Source organism: Fukomys damarensis, unplaced genomic scaffold (assembly GCF_012274545.1).
Source record: "Fukomys damarensis isolate Sample0158 unplaced genomic scaffold, DMR_v1.0_HiC HiC_scaffold_36, whole genome shotgun sequence".
NCBI classification, from domain to species: domain Eukaryota; kingdom Metazoa; phylum Chordata; class Mammalia; order Rodentia; family Bathyergidae; genus Fukomys; species Fukomys damarensis.
In genome coordinates, this window is record NW_022900948.1 from 26,005,616 (window position 1) to 26,026,096 (window position 20,481).

A 20,481-nucleotide genomic window follows, 5' to 3' on the forward strand; every position below is an offset into this window, starting at 1 on the left:
TTTTTTTTTTTTTTTTTTTTTTTTTGGTTCCGGGGATCGAACTTGGGTCCTTGCACTGGCAAGGCAGGCAGCGGAACCACTGAGCTAAATCCCCTGCCCGCAATTATTTTCTACTTTAACTTATGTGAGAGAAACACACAAAGGCCTCTAAATAATTTAAATTAACTGAAGGGTACTATTTCTATAAACTTAGACCCTGCCTGCCTCTAATTTACTTCAAGAAAACTGAACGTGTTAACTATTTTGACAATTTCATAGGTCATACTCTCAAAGTTCTTTATTTAAAAAAGCATTGTGAACCTAGTGATCTAAATGTTGGCTGAATTTATTTGACACAACTTCGATTTTTTGGGGATGGGAGCTGAGGGTTGGGACAGTGCTCACTACGTAGCCCAGGCTAGACTGAAACACGCTATGCTCTTGTGTCAGCCTCCCAAGTGTGGAGACTACAGGTGTGAGCCACCATACCCACACTGGACGCAATTCTACAAGAGCTATCAAAACCTACAAAAATGGAAAGATACTTATTATATGACCTAAATTTTTATTCTTACTTGAATTTAATGTCTCATCTGTCAAGAGCTCTGTTTATCAAATATTAATTTGTCAATATTTAGTGGACACTCTTCAGACATAAATGCCATAAACTTTTTCCCCAAAATCAAAGACATGCTAAATTAACTACTGTGTACTGTACTTATTTTTTCATCTAGTAGCATTTCTTTCCCAGTCTAAATATCACAAAAATCAAGAGAAAATTTATTCACAATTTTAGCCCAAGGAATCCTATTTCATAAATAAAACTTACATTATAACAAAACATATGTCTTGCAAAGTGTTATTTTTAAATTAAAATTTCATTATATCAGAGGGAACAAAGGAAGTTAATTTACTGAAAAATCCTGCCACCAGTTCTTTCTCTCATACTGCTCTACCCCACTCTCCCAACCAAAAAAAAACAAAAAACTCCTTCAATAAATAATAGGACTCCCTGCATGATTCACCATTAACTTCAGAATACTTACCCTGATATGTCAGAGTAGATGGCAGTATCTACAAAGTAAGTTGGCAAGAGATGAAAAACCAACAGCAGAATGGCCTTGCATCCTAATCCCTGTGTCAGCCACAAGTCTAGAACTGCAGGGACTGCTGCCCAGTATGTCCCCAGGAAGGGCACTGCTCCAAGGATTGCTGCTAAAGCTAATAAAAACATTAAAAGAAAAGCAATTTAACAACATCTGCAAAACAATCCTAACACAGCAGAAAGCACTAGCTCCTCCTACTTAAAAATTGCTATCAAAACAAGTTACACGGATACACACAAATTCTTCTTTGGGGGGAAATGATATATGCTCTAACTGAATTTTCTTGTTAAAATAAAAAACTTTTTTTTTAGCATGGGGGAATCAAACTCAGGACCTTGCATTTGAGAGCTAAGTGGCAGCACCACTGAGCTGAATCTCCAGTCCCATGTTATATTTGAAGATATTGCACCTTCATTTGTTATTGAAAATCTTTCTAGCGTGTGTCTATGAATCTGTTCTTAAGTGATAAAATCTTAGTTGAAGTGATGGTTAGTTGATATATGGTCCTACAAATAAAATTGTAATGTGTTTGTCAAAATTTGTAGTCCAAAGTCAAATTAGAAATTAGTTTCCAGGCCAAATGTGGTGGCAACTAGCACTTCAGAGGCTGAGGCAGGAGGACTGCTCTGAGTTCGAGGCCAGCCTGAACTACAAAGCCAGACCTCATCTCAAAAAAATAAATAGTTTCCAAATTCCACATACAAATGTATATTCTTTACTTTTCTTCTAATGAAAACAAAATACAAACACAAATAAACAGACAAAATCCCTGTAAGTTAATGGACCTGACCTCAAGCTTGGCCACTTCCAGAGCAGTATGTACAAGCACTCAGTCTCTATCTGGCTTCCCTCCAGACTAAGAGGAAACTTTAGTCTGACCATTAACCATGTTTGGAAAACTGGTTTCTCATCTATACAGCAAGAATACCACCTACCTTCCTGTGTCACAGTGATTAGAAAATAATAACCCCTGAATGATCCTGGAGAGCCTGCATGTCACCCAATGGGCACCAGAGGAGGAAAGAACACAAATGAACTTGGGAATGTAAAAATGAACAAGGAACACTTGTAAGTGGGAGAAATTATGGTAGAAGCACATGTGGAAGGCAGAGAGAATTAGGAAAACAAAACAATAGGAATAAAGAAAGAAAAACTGCAAGGAGAACACAGAAAAAAGAACAAAATAGTCACTAAGCAGCTTATGTGCTCTCAAACACATTCACTTGGCTCCTGGAACAACATCCCTCCTGGGACAAAGCTATTTGACGACACATTGCTCCTACCAATTAGTTCAATTCACATATCGGGCACCAAGTGCTAAGATATTCATTCATTTAACTGATATTTATGTAGCACTTTCTATGTGCTAGTTACGATTCCAGCTACTGGGGTTACAGCAAATAAACAAGCACATTACAAACCACATTTCTGCTCCTAATCTAAACTACATCTTGAGCCACAAAATTCATTCTAAATTTAAAAAAGAGGACATTTCTTAATGTATGTAACATGACTAACTCCTTAAGCAGAGGACAGTGGAAGTTATCATATGACTGTTACCTGATGGTATGAAGACAATATTGATGCCAAATATAGTGTGAGTCAGCCAGGTATATAATCCATAGAAGCCAGCCATTTTGAGGGAAGCATCAAACACCCCTCTAGAGCACCCAAACATAAAAGAAAAAGTAAATAAAGACATCATATGTGGTTCAGAAAAATAAGTATTTTATGACTTCTGGCTACTTCATTCAAATCTGGCAATAATTTTTAATTTTTCTACTAGCCTGAAAATACTTTCATTTTATTGCAAAGAAATATAATGACTTTATTTTAATACCCTAAATTTTATTGCAAAGAAATAGGCTTTATTGTAGTACGCTAAAATCTTTACTGAACTTTTCTTTAAAATTCTCTGATTAAAAAGGTAAGTAAAATACTTAAAATACCCTATTCATTGAAATAATCCATCAACATTTCACTTCTGAAGCAGATATTTCACCCATAATGACTATTTCTTATAAGTGTGAAGAACATGTGACTCAAGTATGAAGTTAATCTATACTATAAGATACTGTCCTGTCCCCCCTCAGAAAGAGCCAGTGGGCTGGGGGTGTAGCTCAGTAACAGACCCAGGGAAGAGGCTAGGGGAACACAGGAGGAAGGAGAAAGAGCGAAGACAAACTGGGAGGGGGACGGAAAAAAGGAAGGACACAATAGAGAGAGAGCAAGTAAGGGGTAGTCAATCTTTCTTCGCTTGCTAACAAAATGTTCTCACATTTCTTTAAGTGCAAAGTAACTTCGCCTTAAAGGAGAAGGTCAGTAGGAAGAATTTACGAGAAAGAAATTAACTCCAAAGTAAAATCAAAGAGGAAAATACAGGATGTTAAAATAGCCATCTACTTCATGACTGATAGAAGAATTTGGAACATGAAGCTTTATAACACTAGGCACTTTATTTTTCTTTTCATTTGGAAGATCAATAAGTCATCACTGTGTAAGAAATAAGGACCGTGCAGAGAGAGCACCAAGTCAGCATCCCGTGGCATCACACAACTATTAAAACCACGTTCTTCAGGGGCAAGGGAAGCATGCATTCACGAGAAGGAAAAACTGTAATCAAAAAGCAGAAACTGATGCAAAGGTACCAATGTACACACAAGTAAACACCAAGCTTTCGCCAAGTGTCCCTAGAGGCGGGTTCCACAAGCAAAGTAAAACATAGGAATCTGCTGATTCGGTTATTTAACAGGAGTCTGGGCATGGATTTGGTGAGAGAGTGGCTCCCCAACTTTGAAACCTTTTCCATCTTGACAATCGCTTTCACTAAAGAATGCCTTACAGGCACCACAGGACCCTTCCCAACAGGACCTCGAGTAAGGTGTTACCAGAAAGACCAAAAGGAATATAAAAAGGACCTGAACACTCACTGAATAGTCAGGGAAAAAGAGAAAATGTGGTTTAGGCTTTAACCATGGGAGAAAAAGAGTAAAAGTATCTCAAAGATACGAAGGCCAGAATGGAAAAGAAATGCAAGAAGGGGAAGTAGGTTTACTTTGGGCAGTGTAAGTTAAAAAAGATTGTAAAACCAGCTGGAAAGAAGCTGAAATAAGAGAAAGCTAAACAGAAAATTCAGAACATGAGATTTGAGCAGGAAGAACTCTGTGTGATTAAATTAAGAATCTTGAGATGGAGACATTATCCCAGATTATCCAGTTAAACCAATTACAGAAGTCCTAAAGAATGAAATGGACCTGGGTGTGATTGCTCATGCCTGTGACCCCAACACTCAGGAGGCTGAGGCAGAAGAATCACCATGAGTTTGAGGCCAGCCTGGGCTACACAGTGAGTTCAAGATCAGCCTGAACTACACAGTGAGATCCTGTCTCCCCCACAAAAAAAAGAGAGATGGACCTTTATTTCACAAAATATACAGAAACTAATTCAAAATAAACGAACACATTCCTGCTGGCTTGAGCCATGGATGACTGTCACATTGAGCAGCTTATAACTCACGGTACAAATGGGTCTAATCACTTTCATCGGTCTTTTTACAAATAAAATTAACAAAAAGCCACCTAATACATGTACCACCAGTAGTTCAATCCAGCCAGCAGCAAGACATATAAATTATGGCCCCCTCATAAATGTGTTAAAGACTTAAACCTTGAACCTGCAAAACTATTAGAATAAAACTTGGAGAAAAGCTCTAGGACATTAGTCTGGGGAATGAGCTTTTGGCTACAACTTCCAGAACTGAGGCAACACAAACAAATTAGATGGGGAGGGTTATATCAAACTAAAAAGTTGCACAGCAAAGAAAAATATCAACAAAATCTACAGAATAGTAGAAAATGTTTGTATATCATGTATTTGATATGCAGTTAACATCCAAAATATTTGAAGAACTCAATAAGAAAACAACACAATTTAAAAATGGGCAAAAAATGTGAAGATGTTGCTGAAAAGAAGGTATATAAATAACCAACAGGTTCATATGTAAAAAATATTCAACATCACTAGTCAGGAAAATGCAAATTAAAATCACAAGATATCACCTTGCCTGTTAAAATGGCTATAACCAAAACGATAAAAAACTAACAAACGTTGGTGAGGATGCAGTGAAAAGGCAACTCCACACACACTTCTGTTGGGAATGTAAATTGGTGACACAAAACAGTGGGCTTCATTAAGTTTTCTTAAAACAACAAGCACAGGGCCACATGACCTAACAATCGCACTTCTGGGTATGTGTCCAAAGGAACTGTCACCACTGTACCCCATGTTGCTTTCTGTCATGCTGGAGATTGAACCCAGAGTCTCACACACTCTAGGCAGGTACTCTACCACTGAGCTAGACCCCCAGCTGGCCAAGCCCGTTCATGGAAGCACTACTCACATTAGCCAAGAGAAGAAGTCAGCCTAAGTGTCCAATGAGATGAAGAGGTAAAGAACACGCAGAGTGTACACATGCAATGGAATACTATTCAGCTTCAGAAAAGGAAATCTAGTCTTCTGCAACAATATAAATAAACCTGAAAGACATTATGCTACATGAAATAAGCCAGGTGCAGAGATACAAATACTATCTGATCTTACGTGAAATCTAAGATTGAACTCAAAGCAGTAGAAAGTTGTTGACAGAGGGTGGAAGGGATTTCATGAGATGGTTGGATACAAATGTTCAATTCCGGTAGGAACAAGGGAAGGAGGTCTATTGTAGAGTATGGTGACAACAGTTAATAGTAATGTTTTATATACATGAAGTTCACTAAAAGAGTAGAGCTGAAATATTCTTATAACAAAAATGTAACACAATGAATATATTTAATTAGCTCATTAATTAGTTCTCAGTATATATTAAGTCGCCCCACTGTACCCAGAAAATATATATAGTTTCTGTTGACTTATAAGAGAAGAAAGCTCTAGAATGAGTGGCACTAGCTGTACAAACTGTGAATATATTAAAAACCATCAAATTATAGTATACTATAAATTAAAGTAGTTAAAATAGGGCTGGGGATTTAGCTCAGTGGTGCCGCCGCCTGCCTCGCAAGCACAAGGTCCCAAGTTCAATCCCTGGTACCAAAAAAAAAGTTAAAATGATGAACTTTATATTTCATGAATTTTATCTCAATCAAAAAAAAATCTAGAAAGAAGTAGCTACAGCTCAGCGGTGAGGCATTCCTGAGTTCAAGCCCCAGAACCGGGAGAGGGAGAGGAAGGAAGAATGAAGCAGCAGTATCAATCAGGGAAGGAGTCATGAGAAGAGGAGCAGAGCTCAGACACAAGAGATCTGAAGATGCTTTGCTGCTGGATTTAAAGACAGAGGAAGGAGCCATGAACTAAGCAATGAAGGTATCATCTAGAAGCTGGAAAAAGAGAAGACAAATTCTCCAGAAAGAACACAGTCCTGTTGACATGTTAATTTTAGGACTCACTCTCTCTCACAAACTAGAAGGTAACAAACTTAATGTTGAAACCATTAAGTTTACAATAATTTCTCATGGCAACAACTGCGAACATAATCCAGATCAGTATGTGTCAGCAATACAAAGGCAAGGAGCACACCAGCAAGTTTTGGTTTAGCTAAAATGTAATGTATAGGTCAGGCTACATGGGCAAAAACTTATACTACTAGCATATACTCACTTATCTCTCAGATTCTTAGACCCTAAAAAACTAGAGACAGGGCTGTCTGGTGAGCACTTGCTGGCTTGATCCCCAGCACCACCCCAGAACAAAAAAATCTGCATTGATAGGTAAAGCCTCGGGAAATTCACCAATGAGTAAACAAACCATTCCGAGAAATAGACAACAAAGTCCAGTGGTAAGACAGATCACATATGGATGTGCAGTATATGATAAAGCATGCATTTCAAACCACAGGTACAAAGATAAACTTTTAGGAACCAGAAATGTAGCTCAGTGATAGACTGCTTGCCTAGCATGCATAAGGCCCTGGGTTCAATCACCAGTCTGATACCCACCCTCCATCAGAGGCTGTTAGTAATAATTTACCCTCATAGACAATAAATCTTTATTTGGCAGATAACTAACAGCATGCACAATACTGCTTAAATGGGCTACAAAAATCATTAATGTAATCAATGCAAAATCATTCTTTATAATCATACCAATGAAAGATCATTTCCTCATTTCACACACTGTTACCAACAAAAAATCAATCAACATTTTTGGGATACTCTAATTCAGTGAGCACTCTCCCTTCCTATCAAGGAAAGACATGATACACTTTACCAAACCTCTTGCAAAAATCACAGTAGATTTGGATTTGTAGCATCCTCTAAAAGAGTGGTTGTGAATGACTTGTGCTGTGTGAATCCATGGTGCCAACAGGTCACAATCCTGTGATGAAGCACCAACTTTAGAAACTGACAGAAAACCAACATCAGATTCACCACTCTAGTATTTACGTAATTTAGTCTTCCTTCACCCTCAACCTTGTCTTTTGTAAATGTAATGTTTGCCTATGCTCCATCTTCTGGGATCTTTCATTTCAGTGTTTCTTCAAACATTATTTACTTATTATTTATATCTCTAAATTTCTTGGCAATCAGCAAGAATCAAATTTAGAAGATGTGGAAATTCCTTTCCCCTCCTCTTTTGGTAGCTCAGCTAAAGAAACTGACATTAGCCACTGAGCCAGAGGTTTCCTTTCTAACAAGGTCACTTTCTAACTTACAAACTTGATGTTATACACTTATAAATGTTCCTGCCCACAACATGTATCATTACAGAGCAGCGTTCCTCTCTACTGGAAGCCAGGCCTTACAGCTCCAATGCTCTCTTTGCCCCACCCAAACCTCTCTGTGGAACAGAAATGCCAAGAGTCATGCACAATCAGATTTTACTTTGCTTCTAAGTTGTTCTCTCATACATTCTTATATGTTCTTTTATTGTATGGCAATGAAGATTTGTCTTTTTCACACAACTATATATCAGCTATCAGTCCTCTCTTATTTTTAGCCTGTAGAATTGTTCTTGTTACTTTTCCAAACTAAGAGAAAATTAACAACTCAATTTGATCAGATGATCTACTTTTCATGGAATGAAATTTGAAGCAAGGCAATGGATGTGATAATGACAAAACACAGTCAAAAAGGTTGTATACGCTAGGGATTTAGCTCAGTGGTTCTGCCACCTGCCTAGCAAGTAGAGGGACCTGAGTTCAATCCCCGGTACCGCCCCCAAAAAATCATTGTATGCACTACGCACACAGAGTGCACAGAGCTACCCTCTTCTTTTTAAAGGTCAAACAGCAAGACTATCAGACTGTTACTCCCCTGGGAAACAACTGCTAACATCCTCTATCCACACAAGTAGTGTGTCCCAAGTAGAAGGTGAACTAGTGGAGAGGGATAGGTGAGCAGTTACAGACACAGCACATAAAATTACTAAGTTGAAAAAATATCCCCAGCTCCTCTGATTACAGGCATAACATGCTTTATTGTACTTTACTGTGTTTCACAGATACTGTGAAGCAATTTTTTAAAAATAAATTATAGGTCTATGTTAACTCTGCATTGAGCAAGCTTATCAGATCCATTTTTCCAATAGTTCAGATGATTGTTAGCATTTTAAGCAATAAAGTAATATTTAAATAATGTATTGTACATTGGGTTTTTTAAATAATGCTATTGTACACGTAAGAGATGACAGAACAGGATAAATATAACTTTTATATGCATTGGGAAAAGTAAAAGCTATGTAACTCACTTTATTGCAACAGTCTGGAACTGAATCTGCCTAACATCTCTCAAGTTCTATCTCTGTCTCCCCTTGATCTTTTTCCCTAGAGACCCAGCTCTGCAGGAAAATGTACAGAAATCTGATTAACAATGAATTCCTGCATGAAGGGAATGGTCATGCTATGCACCAGACCCAGAAAGCTGCTGAGAAGCTTGCATAGAAACCTGTCCCAGCAAAAATGGCTTCGACACAGACAGAAGTATATATAACTCTGGCATCACACTGGATAATCTGGAGAGTTTGGCTAAAATAATATTGGTATTTTTTGCCACTAATACATATTTATGTTCTTGACAATGCCTACAGTTCATAGATGCTTAACTCTAATGCTAAAAAATAACAAGGGCTATTTCAATTACATAAACAAATAAGAAATATGTGTATCTCAAAAATAGTTCTATTATAACTCCATTAAAATTAAAGTAGCAATTTTTAAAGTACCACGATGAAAAACTACATGAAGACAGAGTTTTAAAAGATTATTTTCCTTAAAAGCTTAGAAACAATAAAGAGTCAGGTACATTACACCTATCTTCGGCCAAGTAGATTAAAAAGCATGTATTTGCTGTCTTGAATACTATTTTAGAACTCCAGCTAATTTAATTTCCCCTAGTAGGTGTAAGAGATTCTGCTTCTTTATTTTGATGTTAGGAGATCTCTTGACCAGATTGTCCTTGCACAGAGCCCAGCTCTCTGGGAACTCAGCTCTTCAGGAGCTCAGGAAGGGCTCTGTTAGGGCCGCTGTTGGCCCTAGGCTCAGACCTTCCCGAGGGCTGTGGTAGAGTGACACAACACACTCAGCTCATAGCCCCACTGATGAGCTTTCCTTCACTCCACAGGAGATCTCAAATAAATGAAAATATTTCTTTTATAGCTTTAAATCACTTGTTACACATTTTAAACAAATAGTTTTTACCCTTAAATCCCTCAGAATTTCTCTCCAATTAATTTTGATTTGCTTAAAGTAAAAAATGGAAATACTAATTTTCTAAACAACACACTGACCTTTTCTTTTTGTAACCAAAACATATTAAATTTTCCAAAATTGGGGTGTAGAGGTGAGAAGCATGTTCACTTTCTAATTCAATTTCCTACAGTATACACATTCTCCCATCTAATTCATCAGTAGGTCGACAACCCACTAGCACTGAAAAGATGTCATACCAGCAAGCAAGAGCCATACCTGTGTGCATGCACTCATGTGAAAATATCACACACACTAAATTGCATTGAGGCCGTGACAACATGCAACTTAGTAATGTGCAATATCTCCACCAGAGCAAGCAGAATGGAGCGTCGGGCAAGAAGGGTGTGATGTGTGCATTCAGGAGACAACATGCTGCTAAAGGGAGGAAAATGGTTTGGGGACAAAAGTGCATGCCACTCACTCAAAAATTCATGAAATGAAACCTAATCACACGTCTTCAATTTAGAAAAATACTAATTCAGAATTAAAACAAAAATCAAGGTTCATAACATAGTGATCATTAAGGAGCCACATGTTTCACAAGCCACAGCTTCAGACAGACACTTTCCATGTCTGGTCATGCAGTTAAACCCCAATTTCATTCCGTTTTTAACCTACTAATGGAGCACATAAAATGAGATTAATGATTTTTTAATTAAATATAATATTAATGATGATTAATGACTGTTCTCTATAAAATTTGTCATCACTGATAATTTACAAACCCAACTGCACTTTAAGAATGTTACAATACTTTCATAATCATTTGCATAGCACTTTTCCCCTTAAAATTGTTTTTTCCATAAGAAAACGTACCTCTTTTTTATTTATTTATTTATTTTTTGGTACCAGGGATTGAACTCGGGTCCTTGCGCTTGCAAGGCAGGCCACTGAACCGCTGAACTAAATCCCCGGCCCCCATACTTCTTTTTTAACACAATCATTTAGAATGAGAAATCTGACAAAAGTTCTTAGAACGCACTGCTGTATCTCATTAAATGAGAAGGCTCTTAAGAGAAGTTCATATAAAACTCATAGATTTTAAGTCTTACATTTGATCTAGAAAAAAAAAAAGAAAAAAACAGCCCAGGGTCAGGGATTTAGCTTAGTGGAGGATCACTGAGTTTGAGGCCAGCCTGGACTACAAAGTGTGTTCAAGGCCATTTCCTGAACTACACAGCAAGACCTTGTCTTAAAAACAAACAAACAAACAAACAAAAAAATGCCCGAAGGATTTAGACTGCAAGAATAAAAATCATCTTGAATTATGATCTTTAATTAATAAAACCCAATACAGCTTTGGTCAGAAAAATGTCCCAGGCCATTCTCTAGTCTGTAACATATTTATCAAATTCAATACAAGTCAATCAGTTCTGCTAACCAGGGTATTTCTGGTACAGTATCTCTGCTAACAGAATATTTCTGATATAGAAGGCTATTAATTTTTTTGGTATTAAAAAACAAAATGATAAAATGCATGGATTTTGTCCCTACTTTGGAACCATGACATGGGCTATTGACTGGCATAATGAACAATGAACAGTATATATTCCTAAAAAGGGCAAATCTACTTTGTAAAAGAAATATTTTTCATATCTTATAAATGATAGCACTCTTTCTAATCACATATTCTCTTCTGAGGTGAAGGCTGAATGTCTAGCTGCAGGCCCCACTGCATCCACTTGGATGGTCTTAACAGTACTGCAAATCTAACTCATGATTTTCTCCCCGACCATTTCCTCATGGAAGTGTCACAGAATAGCGGGATTACTGTGTGCTTTTAATCAGTCAGATCTAGGTGCAAATTACAGCTCTACTTACCACTTAACTAGCAGCCACAACTTAAAAAAAATAGGTTTAAAACCAAAGAGGCAGCATATTTGGAAAAAAAAACAAAAAATCAACTCAATAACAAATATTTGAGAGGACAGTCAGCCAAGTGGCTCACTTGAAAAAAGCAAAACAAGAGAAAATTCAAGTTTTGTGATTTGAAAGCTGGACATGGTGACACACGCTTGTAATACCAGTGCTCTGGCTGCTGAGGCAAGAGTATTGCACAGAGCTCAGAAGGAGTGCAAGGCTAGCCCGGACTACATAGCAAGACCTTGTTAATAAAAAAAACAAAACAAAAAAAACCTTAAAGAACTGTTATTTGAAAACAGAAAAGCTCTTACAAGTATAATAGTATAATGAAGGTTACTTTAGGAAAATGAAACACTTGTCTTTCTTCTTTATTTTTCTATATGGCTTAGATTAAGTCCCATCTACAATTAGAGGACTACTTCAATGGTTTTATCCTACTGGGAAGATAGAAAGTTATTTTTCCTTTTTTTTTTGGTACCAGGGATTGAACTTGGGCCCTTGCACTTGCAAGGCAGGTGGCATAACCACTGAGCCAAATCCCCAGGCCTATTTTTCCTTTTTGGTAGAGCATTGTGTAGGCTTTTTTGAGTCAAAATATTATCACATAGATAAAAGCCTACTGCTGGAATTTTCATCATTTTACTTACACAAAAAGGATAATTACCTAGGGTCATCTGGGCTTAGAAGGGATACTAAATCTAAACTTTCCTGAAGACAGAATCAGCACGAAAGCCGTTAGGTTAAACCATACATCCCCACACCTGTATTCTTTATATGCATAGTCCCATGTTGACACCTGAGGACACCACATAGGTGCTAAGAGATTTTTAAAACCTAGCAAAGTTTCCAGATATGATATACTTTGGAAGCATCCTATTGGAATAAAACTGGGATTTCCAAAGACAAAGAGACATTCTCCCTAGGTGTTATATGAACACAGTGAAAAAAGTAAGCCAAGGTCAGGCAGGCGGATTAACAGGCCAAATCAAGATTTATGTGGGTGGTTAGTTCCAAACAATGGTATATTTTAAAAGTATGTGGAAACAGAAATCCCAGCCAAAGGCTCACTACTCAACAGAAGCTTAAGACCTCCTGGCTAAAAGTAGAAAGAGCAGCTCTAAAAGATGATATAAGGATTTGAGTACCTACCCACAAGAAGTAGAAATGCTGAGTTTTGCTAAGAAGCAATGAGAGACAGGGGTTGAAGGAGGAGCTGAGAAAGGTCTGAACTCTGAAATATCTCTTCCTACTAGATATGAAGAAGAGGAAAAAGAAAAAGGGGCAGAAGCCAACAACTTGGAAAGAGCTTAGAGGGCGTGAAAGTTGAAGAAACTCATTCAGAAAGCAAGCCTGTGACATTTGGTCTCCAAAGGCAAGATGGAAGTTTCTGGCCAAAGTCAACATGGCACACAGAGTCTATGACTTGGAGGTAACCAAAGAATGCACTCCGAGCAACTAACCATTTCCTACAAAGGGCACAGCCTTCCTACAGCAGAGAAGATATAGGGAGGACATCTACTCCCCTCCAGGATCCAAGTTATACTTTCTGAGAAGAAAAGAGGGTTCTCTGAAAGGAGAGTGATGGAAAAGGTGGTTTCTCTTGAGCAAGTAACATAACAATGGAGCTAAACTAAGAGGCTGCTGATGGGAGGCTCATGGAGACAGGCCATTCTGTAAACCACAGGCTAGAGAACAGGGTATCACAGTCCTTAGGATATTTTTACCTTATAAACATATGTACTTACAACATCCTCTCAAAATGAGATGAAAACCTTTTAGAATACCACAGTCTTTCACTAGTTAGTACTGAATGTTACTAGGAAATTCAAGGCAAAAAAGAAGCTTCTCATGGAAAGAAGTTTGTAAAGGGAATAACAAGCATCAATCTTATCCCTACCTGATAGCTTCCTCCACAGACTGGCCAATAATATTAGAAGATGGACCTGGCTGAGACAGTGGTGTCAGGCTTATCACCCACTTCACTGGCTTGTAGTACTCATCACTGGAACTTAACAGATAAAATAGTGTGGTCAGGAAAATTATCTGCAAAACAAAGGACAGTATCTCCTAAAAAATCACATTTGGAAAACTGTAGGTAGACATCCACAAATGCAAAAATAACCAAGAAAATGGAGAAGGAACTGTGATGTATACTTATCTAGCCATACATACCAGAGAAAGCACGAAATTGAGGAGGGCAGTGCCACTGTAGAAAAGGATGGTTAGGAGCGTGGTGACCGTGGTAAATAGCAGGCTCACATTCCGGCTCATAACAATCCACAGGGACTCCAAGATCTGATGAGGAGGGAAAGCCAAATGTCAGCGCTTACATGAAAGGACATGCCACAGCCACCTTGTGTGCTTTCAATACAGTGTCTTACTGTCATAAATGCACAGATAAGAACTGAGGACTATTTTAAGTGAAGGGGAAAAAGTCTATCAAAAACATCTGCATATTTAACAGTAAGGAAAATGGCTAAGCACAGTGAATCTACATAAAAAAGTATTAAACAGTTATCAGAAATGTCTACTATAACAGAAAATATTTTGCTATAATGCTGTTTTAAAAGCAGAATACAAAAATTTTATATATAGTATAGCTATGTAAAAACTGACATGGACATAAAAGTATCCACAGGAGAACATGTCAGAATATGCCCTGTGTATGTTTATCATGAAGAATATTAAGTTCTAGCATTTGCTGTTTCAGATGTCCACCTCCCCACCTTTGTCATTTCCAACTTAGATTCAACTACAAATATACAAAGTATAACTTCAGTGACCATTAAAATCACAGCAAAAGTAATGATGGGGTCAAAGGCAGAGCCTTTCCTGAGATAGACACTGCCTTTAACATTGAGACCTACTGTCTGCAGTTGATTCATCAACTGAGAATTCACTAGAGCCAGATTTCAACATGATGGTTATCATACACAAAATACTCCTAAAAGAAGATGCACAATATTGATAGTATATCTGCATGCTTTCATTTCTTATCTCTCCATGAACTTAAATTCCCTCATGATAATGTCTGTTCTACCCTCCCCAAGTGGAATACTTCCTCTCAATGAAAAACATGGAAGTATAATGATAAGGAAAACACCTTCCATTATATAGTTTTCAAAATGCTTCCACAAACCTCAGCACAATGCTGTAAAGGAACCAATGCAGATGACAGTATTTTTATTTTAAACACACACACACACACACACACACACACACACACACACACAAAACTGAAGTTCGGAGGCTTTTAAAATGTGTCCATGGGCACAGGGCTAAGAAGTAGCAGCAGAACTCCTAATGTCTGATTTGTACTTTGGTGCCCTTTCTGACATAGCAGTTCTGTTTTTGTCATATGTTCAAGTTATACCATCTGTTCTATGAAAGGCCTATCCATCCCTTTCCTACTTCAAATGTGTCATTTATAAAAGGCACATTTTGTTGCCCTCCGCATTTGTTGAAAACCTCAGTTCAGTCTTCACAAGAGATTTTCAGCAGTCTGGTTTCATTTACAAAAACTCCTTACATAAAATCTTGAAAATGTTTCATGGTGCCTACAAAATATGCATGATTAACTGTTTGACCCTGTCAAATAAAGAATGAATGAACAATGCCATATCCAAGAAACAAACCAACAATGCTTTTATTTTTGATTCTGACAAGCATTCTTTCTGACGCTGAGTCACTCTGGAATTTTTATAAAAAAAATTTTAAATAGTTTCTAAGTCACACTGATAAAAAATACCCTGTGATAATTCTTAAGAAATTAACTGAATATATTAACTGTATAATGGTAGACTTCACAACAATGAAGTAAACTTTTTACTTGAAAGAAAAGAAATTAGAGAAACGGACATTTCTAGAATTATTAATTAAATTTTTAAAGTAAGGAATGGGGATTTAGCTCAGTGGTTCTGCTGCCTGCTTCGCAAGTGCAAAAACCTGTGTTCGATCCTCAGTACCAAAAAGAAAAGAATTTTTTTTTAAGTACACTAGTTTCTAATATATATGTCGGGTTTAGAAAGGAGGAAATGAAGGTAGAAACAATAGCAAGGGCCCTGAAATTCTGAAAATGAAACAGACCAAATGCATTACAGATAAAAAGTAGAAAATATGAGCCAAGTTTTACATTAACTCAATCAACAGTAGCAACATAACTGAAACAATGTCAAGAACAGATTAGTTGTATGAAACATACACAAAAAAACCCGTCCACAGCTCACTAAAAAGCGGTTTCTGCTGTGGATTAGAGATGACCAAGGAAGCCTCAACATCCTCCAGCTGATCTGCATCCTGTCCATTTGAGTCCACTGTTCACTAGATAAACTTTCAGTTATTAATTTGGTTTACTAGGGACTTATTGAGAGCCATTAGCCTACCTTCTGTGGAACCAATGAAGACTCAAAAGTAGCAGTTTAGAAAAAAAGAAAGAGTAGAACATTACAGGGATGCAGAAGTTAAAGTAAGAAAATGTTTCTCTGAGTAGGAGCAAGCTGTCGCTGTCTGCCTCAAAGTCTGAACAGAGCCTGGAGATACAGACTACATGAACCCCACTGTCCATTTCTGTCTGGCTCCTCTCTTCCTAATCTAGCTACAGAGGAAGGGAGCTGAGCTACATGATCTCAAAACACCATTTCAACTTTGCCAGTCTATTTCTAAATACAAAATTGATCATTATTCATGGTATAATATGTTTCTCATACATAAACTGACAATGTTAACACATTGCTAAATTCAAAAGCAGTGATAAATGAGAGTCTTTCTGCCTTCAAGAACTTAAAATCTAGTCAGGTAAACTGGGCATAAATATCACAGTAAAAACGGAAGAAAGTAAAAGTTCAGGTTATCGAAAAAGGGTGAAAATGCTAAAGCAAGAGGGCAAGAGGAAAGTAGGAAGAAGTTCAATTTGTTCTAAAGTGCACTGGAAAGGGGTCACACACCATAGCTCTAAACTGCCTACTTACTACAAAATCAGGAAAAAGCTGACAAAACAAAGCAAATGAAAATATAAAGGTAAGAGACAAAGAGGATGAAACACAGCTTGGAAATACAGTTTATTATAGCAACAGCCAGGTCTCTGGAGCCAAGAAAAGAAAAACTGAATTTGAACACTAATTCTTACTAGGGTATTTAACACCAGTAAGCCTGTTTGCTATTAATATGAAGGTGCCGGGGATTTGGCTCAGTGGTTCTCACAAGCTCAAGGGCCCAAGTTCAACCCCCATATCAAAAAACAACAACAACAACATGAAGGCAATTGCATTGGGTTTGAAGATTCTTTATGAGATATTTACAAAGCACTAAGCTTTATTTATAGGTATATCTGTCAAAAAATATTTGATATAAAAATCACTAAAGAATCACCTACTCCTTCAACCATCCATTAATCAATATGTAAATGTGTTTGGGGATATAAGAATTGTTATTTAATTTTTTATCTAATTATTTATTTTAATTGTCTATTTAATTTTTTTTGGACTACATGGCTAAACTGTTTCATTTTTAAAACTGCCTATCCTTTTCATTCCATAAAAATTTATAAAATTTAAGTAATTTTTCTGTATCATCTGTCTTAATTTGATTCACTAATGTCATTTCACCAATCAGAAGCAAATCCTTTAAAACTCAACTATTAAGAAAAAAAAAAGAGTGACTATCAACTGGAGACTGGATAAAGGTTTTTTTTTTCCCCTATAAAATGGAGTACTACTCAGCCATAAAGAATGAGAAACCAGAGACATTTAGAGCTCCATAGATGTATACTGAGGCCACACTCTTAAGTGAAATAAACAGGACATGCATTGTGTAAATACCAAATTTACTAAAAGTGTAAATAAAAACTAAAAGTGTAAATAAGGTTTAAATTGTATAACTGACAATATGAAATAGGAAGAAAAGGTCTAAAGGAGTAGGGGAAGCAGGAAGGGTAGGGGAAAGGAAAAGAAAAAATATGAGAAAGGGAGAAAATGGAAACAAAATCTTTGTAAATGGGGAGGGTGGAGGAGGTGAAGGGAGGGCAGGGAAAAGGGAAAAAATAAGAACCAAGTTACATCATGTAAAGGTAAAAGATCCCAATGATGAATGTAACTGTACTATATACCTAAAAAGTACCAATAAACTCAATAAAAAATAAAAAAAGAAAGAAAAGAAAATTCAATACTAAAGGATCAAAAGACAAGAAAGATTCAGTAAGTTTTACTTAACTCACCTGAGTTTGGGGGGAAAACAAACATTCAAACATATTGTTAGAGGATAAGCTATCTTCTGAAAGCCCTATCATTAAAATGCTGCTGAAGAGCCAGGTGCAATGGTGTCTGCTAGTAGTTCCAGCTACTCTGGAAGCTCAGGCAAGAAGACTGTGGGTTTAAGATCAGCCAATATGCCAAGACCCTGTCTCAAACAAAAAACAAAACACTGCCTAGAAAGTCCATGAAACTGAGTGGAACCTGTTGCCCCCTGGGGCTTGTCTATAGGCTGGCCTGGCTAGACCCTTTGAACTGGCTGTTAGTTTTTCACTCTTAAAAAGGAATACACTGCTAGGGGTCACAGACATTTGGGAAAGCCTCAGAGGTAAAGAGAAAGAAAAACAAACTTTAAAGAAGCTTAGAGCAAACTGGGGACAGTAGCCATTTTACAAATTTAAGGGTGTGATGATATGATGAAAATATGTTATATGCATGTTATGAAAATACCACATTGAGACCCAATATTTTATAAAATATACAGTAATAGAAAATACATTTAAATATTAGCAGTATCCTCAAAAACATTTTAAAAAGGTTCAAAATATAAGAGCTGTTGGATATTGTAGAAGCAGAAATAAAAAATTCAACAAAGGTTTCAAAAGTAAAGTTGAAGCCTCGGGGTGGGGGTGGGGGACAATTCACAGAGAAGAAAAGTAAAAAATGTTTTAAGAGTTAAGGATCCATGTTAAAGCCCACCATCTGACTGAAAGGCAGTTCAGAAAATCAGGTAACTGGTTCTCAAAGTGTGTCTCCTGGAAAAGTGGTATCTCCAACACCTTTTCTGAGGTTTTGTAAGGTCAAAATACTTCCCTCCCCAGGTGTGGTGGAACGCACCTGTACTGTAATCCCAGCACTTGGGAGTTTGAGGCAGAAGGATCACTGAAGTCAACCTAGGCTACACAGTGAGTTCAAGCCAGCCTGAACTATACAGCAGGACCCTGTCTCAAAAAGCAAAACAACAACAAAATTTCCCTCACGATCCTCCAAAGTTTGCATTTCCTCGTGAGGGCATCTACACTGAGTGTGGTGACAGTTAAGGGCCAGCAGGACTGCTGGGCCATGGCAGGAATAGGGACAGCACCTAACTGCTCTTCCGTTCACTGTATTCTTTACCACCACAAGCTCAGGACCAGCATTACTCCAGAATTCCTTTACGCAGCAGCAAAATTCAGGAGTTTATCCGAATCAGCCTTTGAATAGCTTTTTAATATTCTGCATGAGAAAACAGGAAGTTAGGCTGAAGCACTTTTGCTGCTCACCTAAGTGGAAAGCACCAATGTGACTGAGCTGGGAGCTGAACTATGTGATCTCTGCACTGAACACCATGTCTGTATCAAAGAACACCTAGCAGCTTTGGTATTCCACAGAAATTTCCTCCAAAAATGAGTAAAGTGTCACTTCCAGGAAATCCACTGACAATGTGTGCTATCAACAATAAAATTTGAGTCATTAAAGAAAAAAAAACATAATTTTGGAAATTTATTTATCAGTTACTATAACCTTGACAGCTTAAGTGTTTTTCTAAAGAGTTAGATGATTGTAAAGAACATGAGTTTTTGGGCTGGGGATTCAACTCAGTGGCACCGTGCCTGCCTGAGGTTCAATACCTGGTACCAAAAAAAAAAACAGTGACTTTTAATACTGTGTTTATTAAAAATCTACCTTTTGAAGTCAGTGAACCAATATTCTAAATGACTAGTGTATGTTATAAAATCACATAAGGGTAAACAAAAACTCCTAGCTAAGACAGATCAATGGACTTTACTATACCACAGCACAAAACAGTTCCATGACATGGTTTTGAATTCCACAATACAACTATCCTTTTCCAAATACCATGTGCTCAGGTTAGGTGTAGTAATCAAAGAATAGCCACAAGAAAGGCTGTTAAAGTTTCCTATCTTAGCTGGGCATAATGGCACACACTTTTAATACCAACACTCTAAGGAGGGCTGATGCAGGACAATCTCAAATTTGAGTCCAACTTAGGAAAACTATTGACTTAGCAAGATGCTCAAAATAAAAAAGAACCGAGGATGTAGCTCAGGGCAAAGGTCCTTGGTTCAATACCCTGTACCACCAAAAAAGAAAAAAAAAAAATCTCTGTTTTTTTCCAACTAGGTATCTGGTAAGGCTAGATATTCTTCATATATTTCAACCAAAATAATCGTATCAGACAGAAAGCAGAGCAGATATGAGAATCCTGATACTAAACAGATTTGCAAAAATTAAAAGAGAACTACTCTTGGTAAATTTTTTCATTTTGGAACTAACCCTAAGTGCTTCAGAATCACTGTACTAGAGAAAACAGAGGAAGTGGAGAATATCAAAAATATAAAACAGCTGGGTGCTGTGTTACACATGAGTAGTCCCAGCTACTTATGAGGCTCGAGCAGGAGGGAGGGAAGGAAGGAGGGAAGGAAGCAAAAAAGAAGGAAGGAGAGAGAAAGGGGAAGGGGAGTATAAAATAAAAATAAAAAGCATATGAATGTAGATTTAATTCCAAACTACTATAAACTATCTCAGGTGAGTGGGAGGAAAGGCA

The 20,481-nt window shown here is 37.3% G+C and overlaps 1 protein-coding gene across 3 annotated transcripts in view; it reads right to left on the bottom strand.

Annotated features, from left to right (window-relative positions):
* The window catches only part of Tmem245 (transmembrane protein 245), a 98,746-nt gene that overhangs the window by 16,406 nt on the left and 61,859 nt on the right, over positions 1-20,481 (bottom strand). For all 3 annotated transcript variants that reach the window (XM_010639291.2, XM_033758972.1, XM_010639290.2), the window contains 4 exons: positions 13,861-13,983; positions 13,586-13,731; positions 2,646-2,746; positions 1,026-1,200 (listed from right to left, as the gene is read on the bottom strand). In XM_010639291.2, the coding sequence (XP_010637593.1) occupies positions 1,026-1,200; positions 2,646-2,746; positions 13,586-13,731; positions 13,861-13,983 (545 nt within the window). The remainder of the gene's footprint in view (positions 1-1,025; positions 1,201-2,645; positions 2,747-13,585; positions 13,732-13,860; positions 13,984-20,481) is intronic.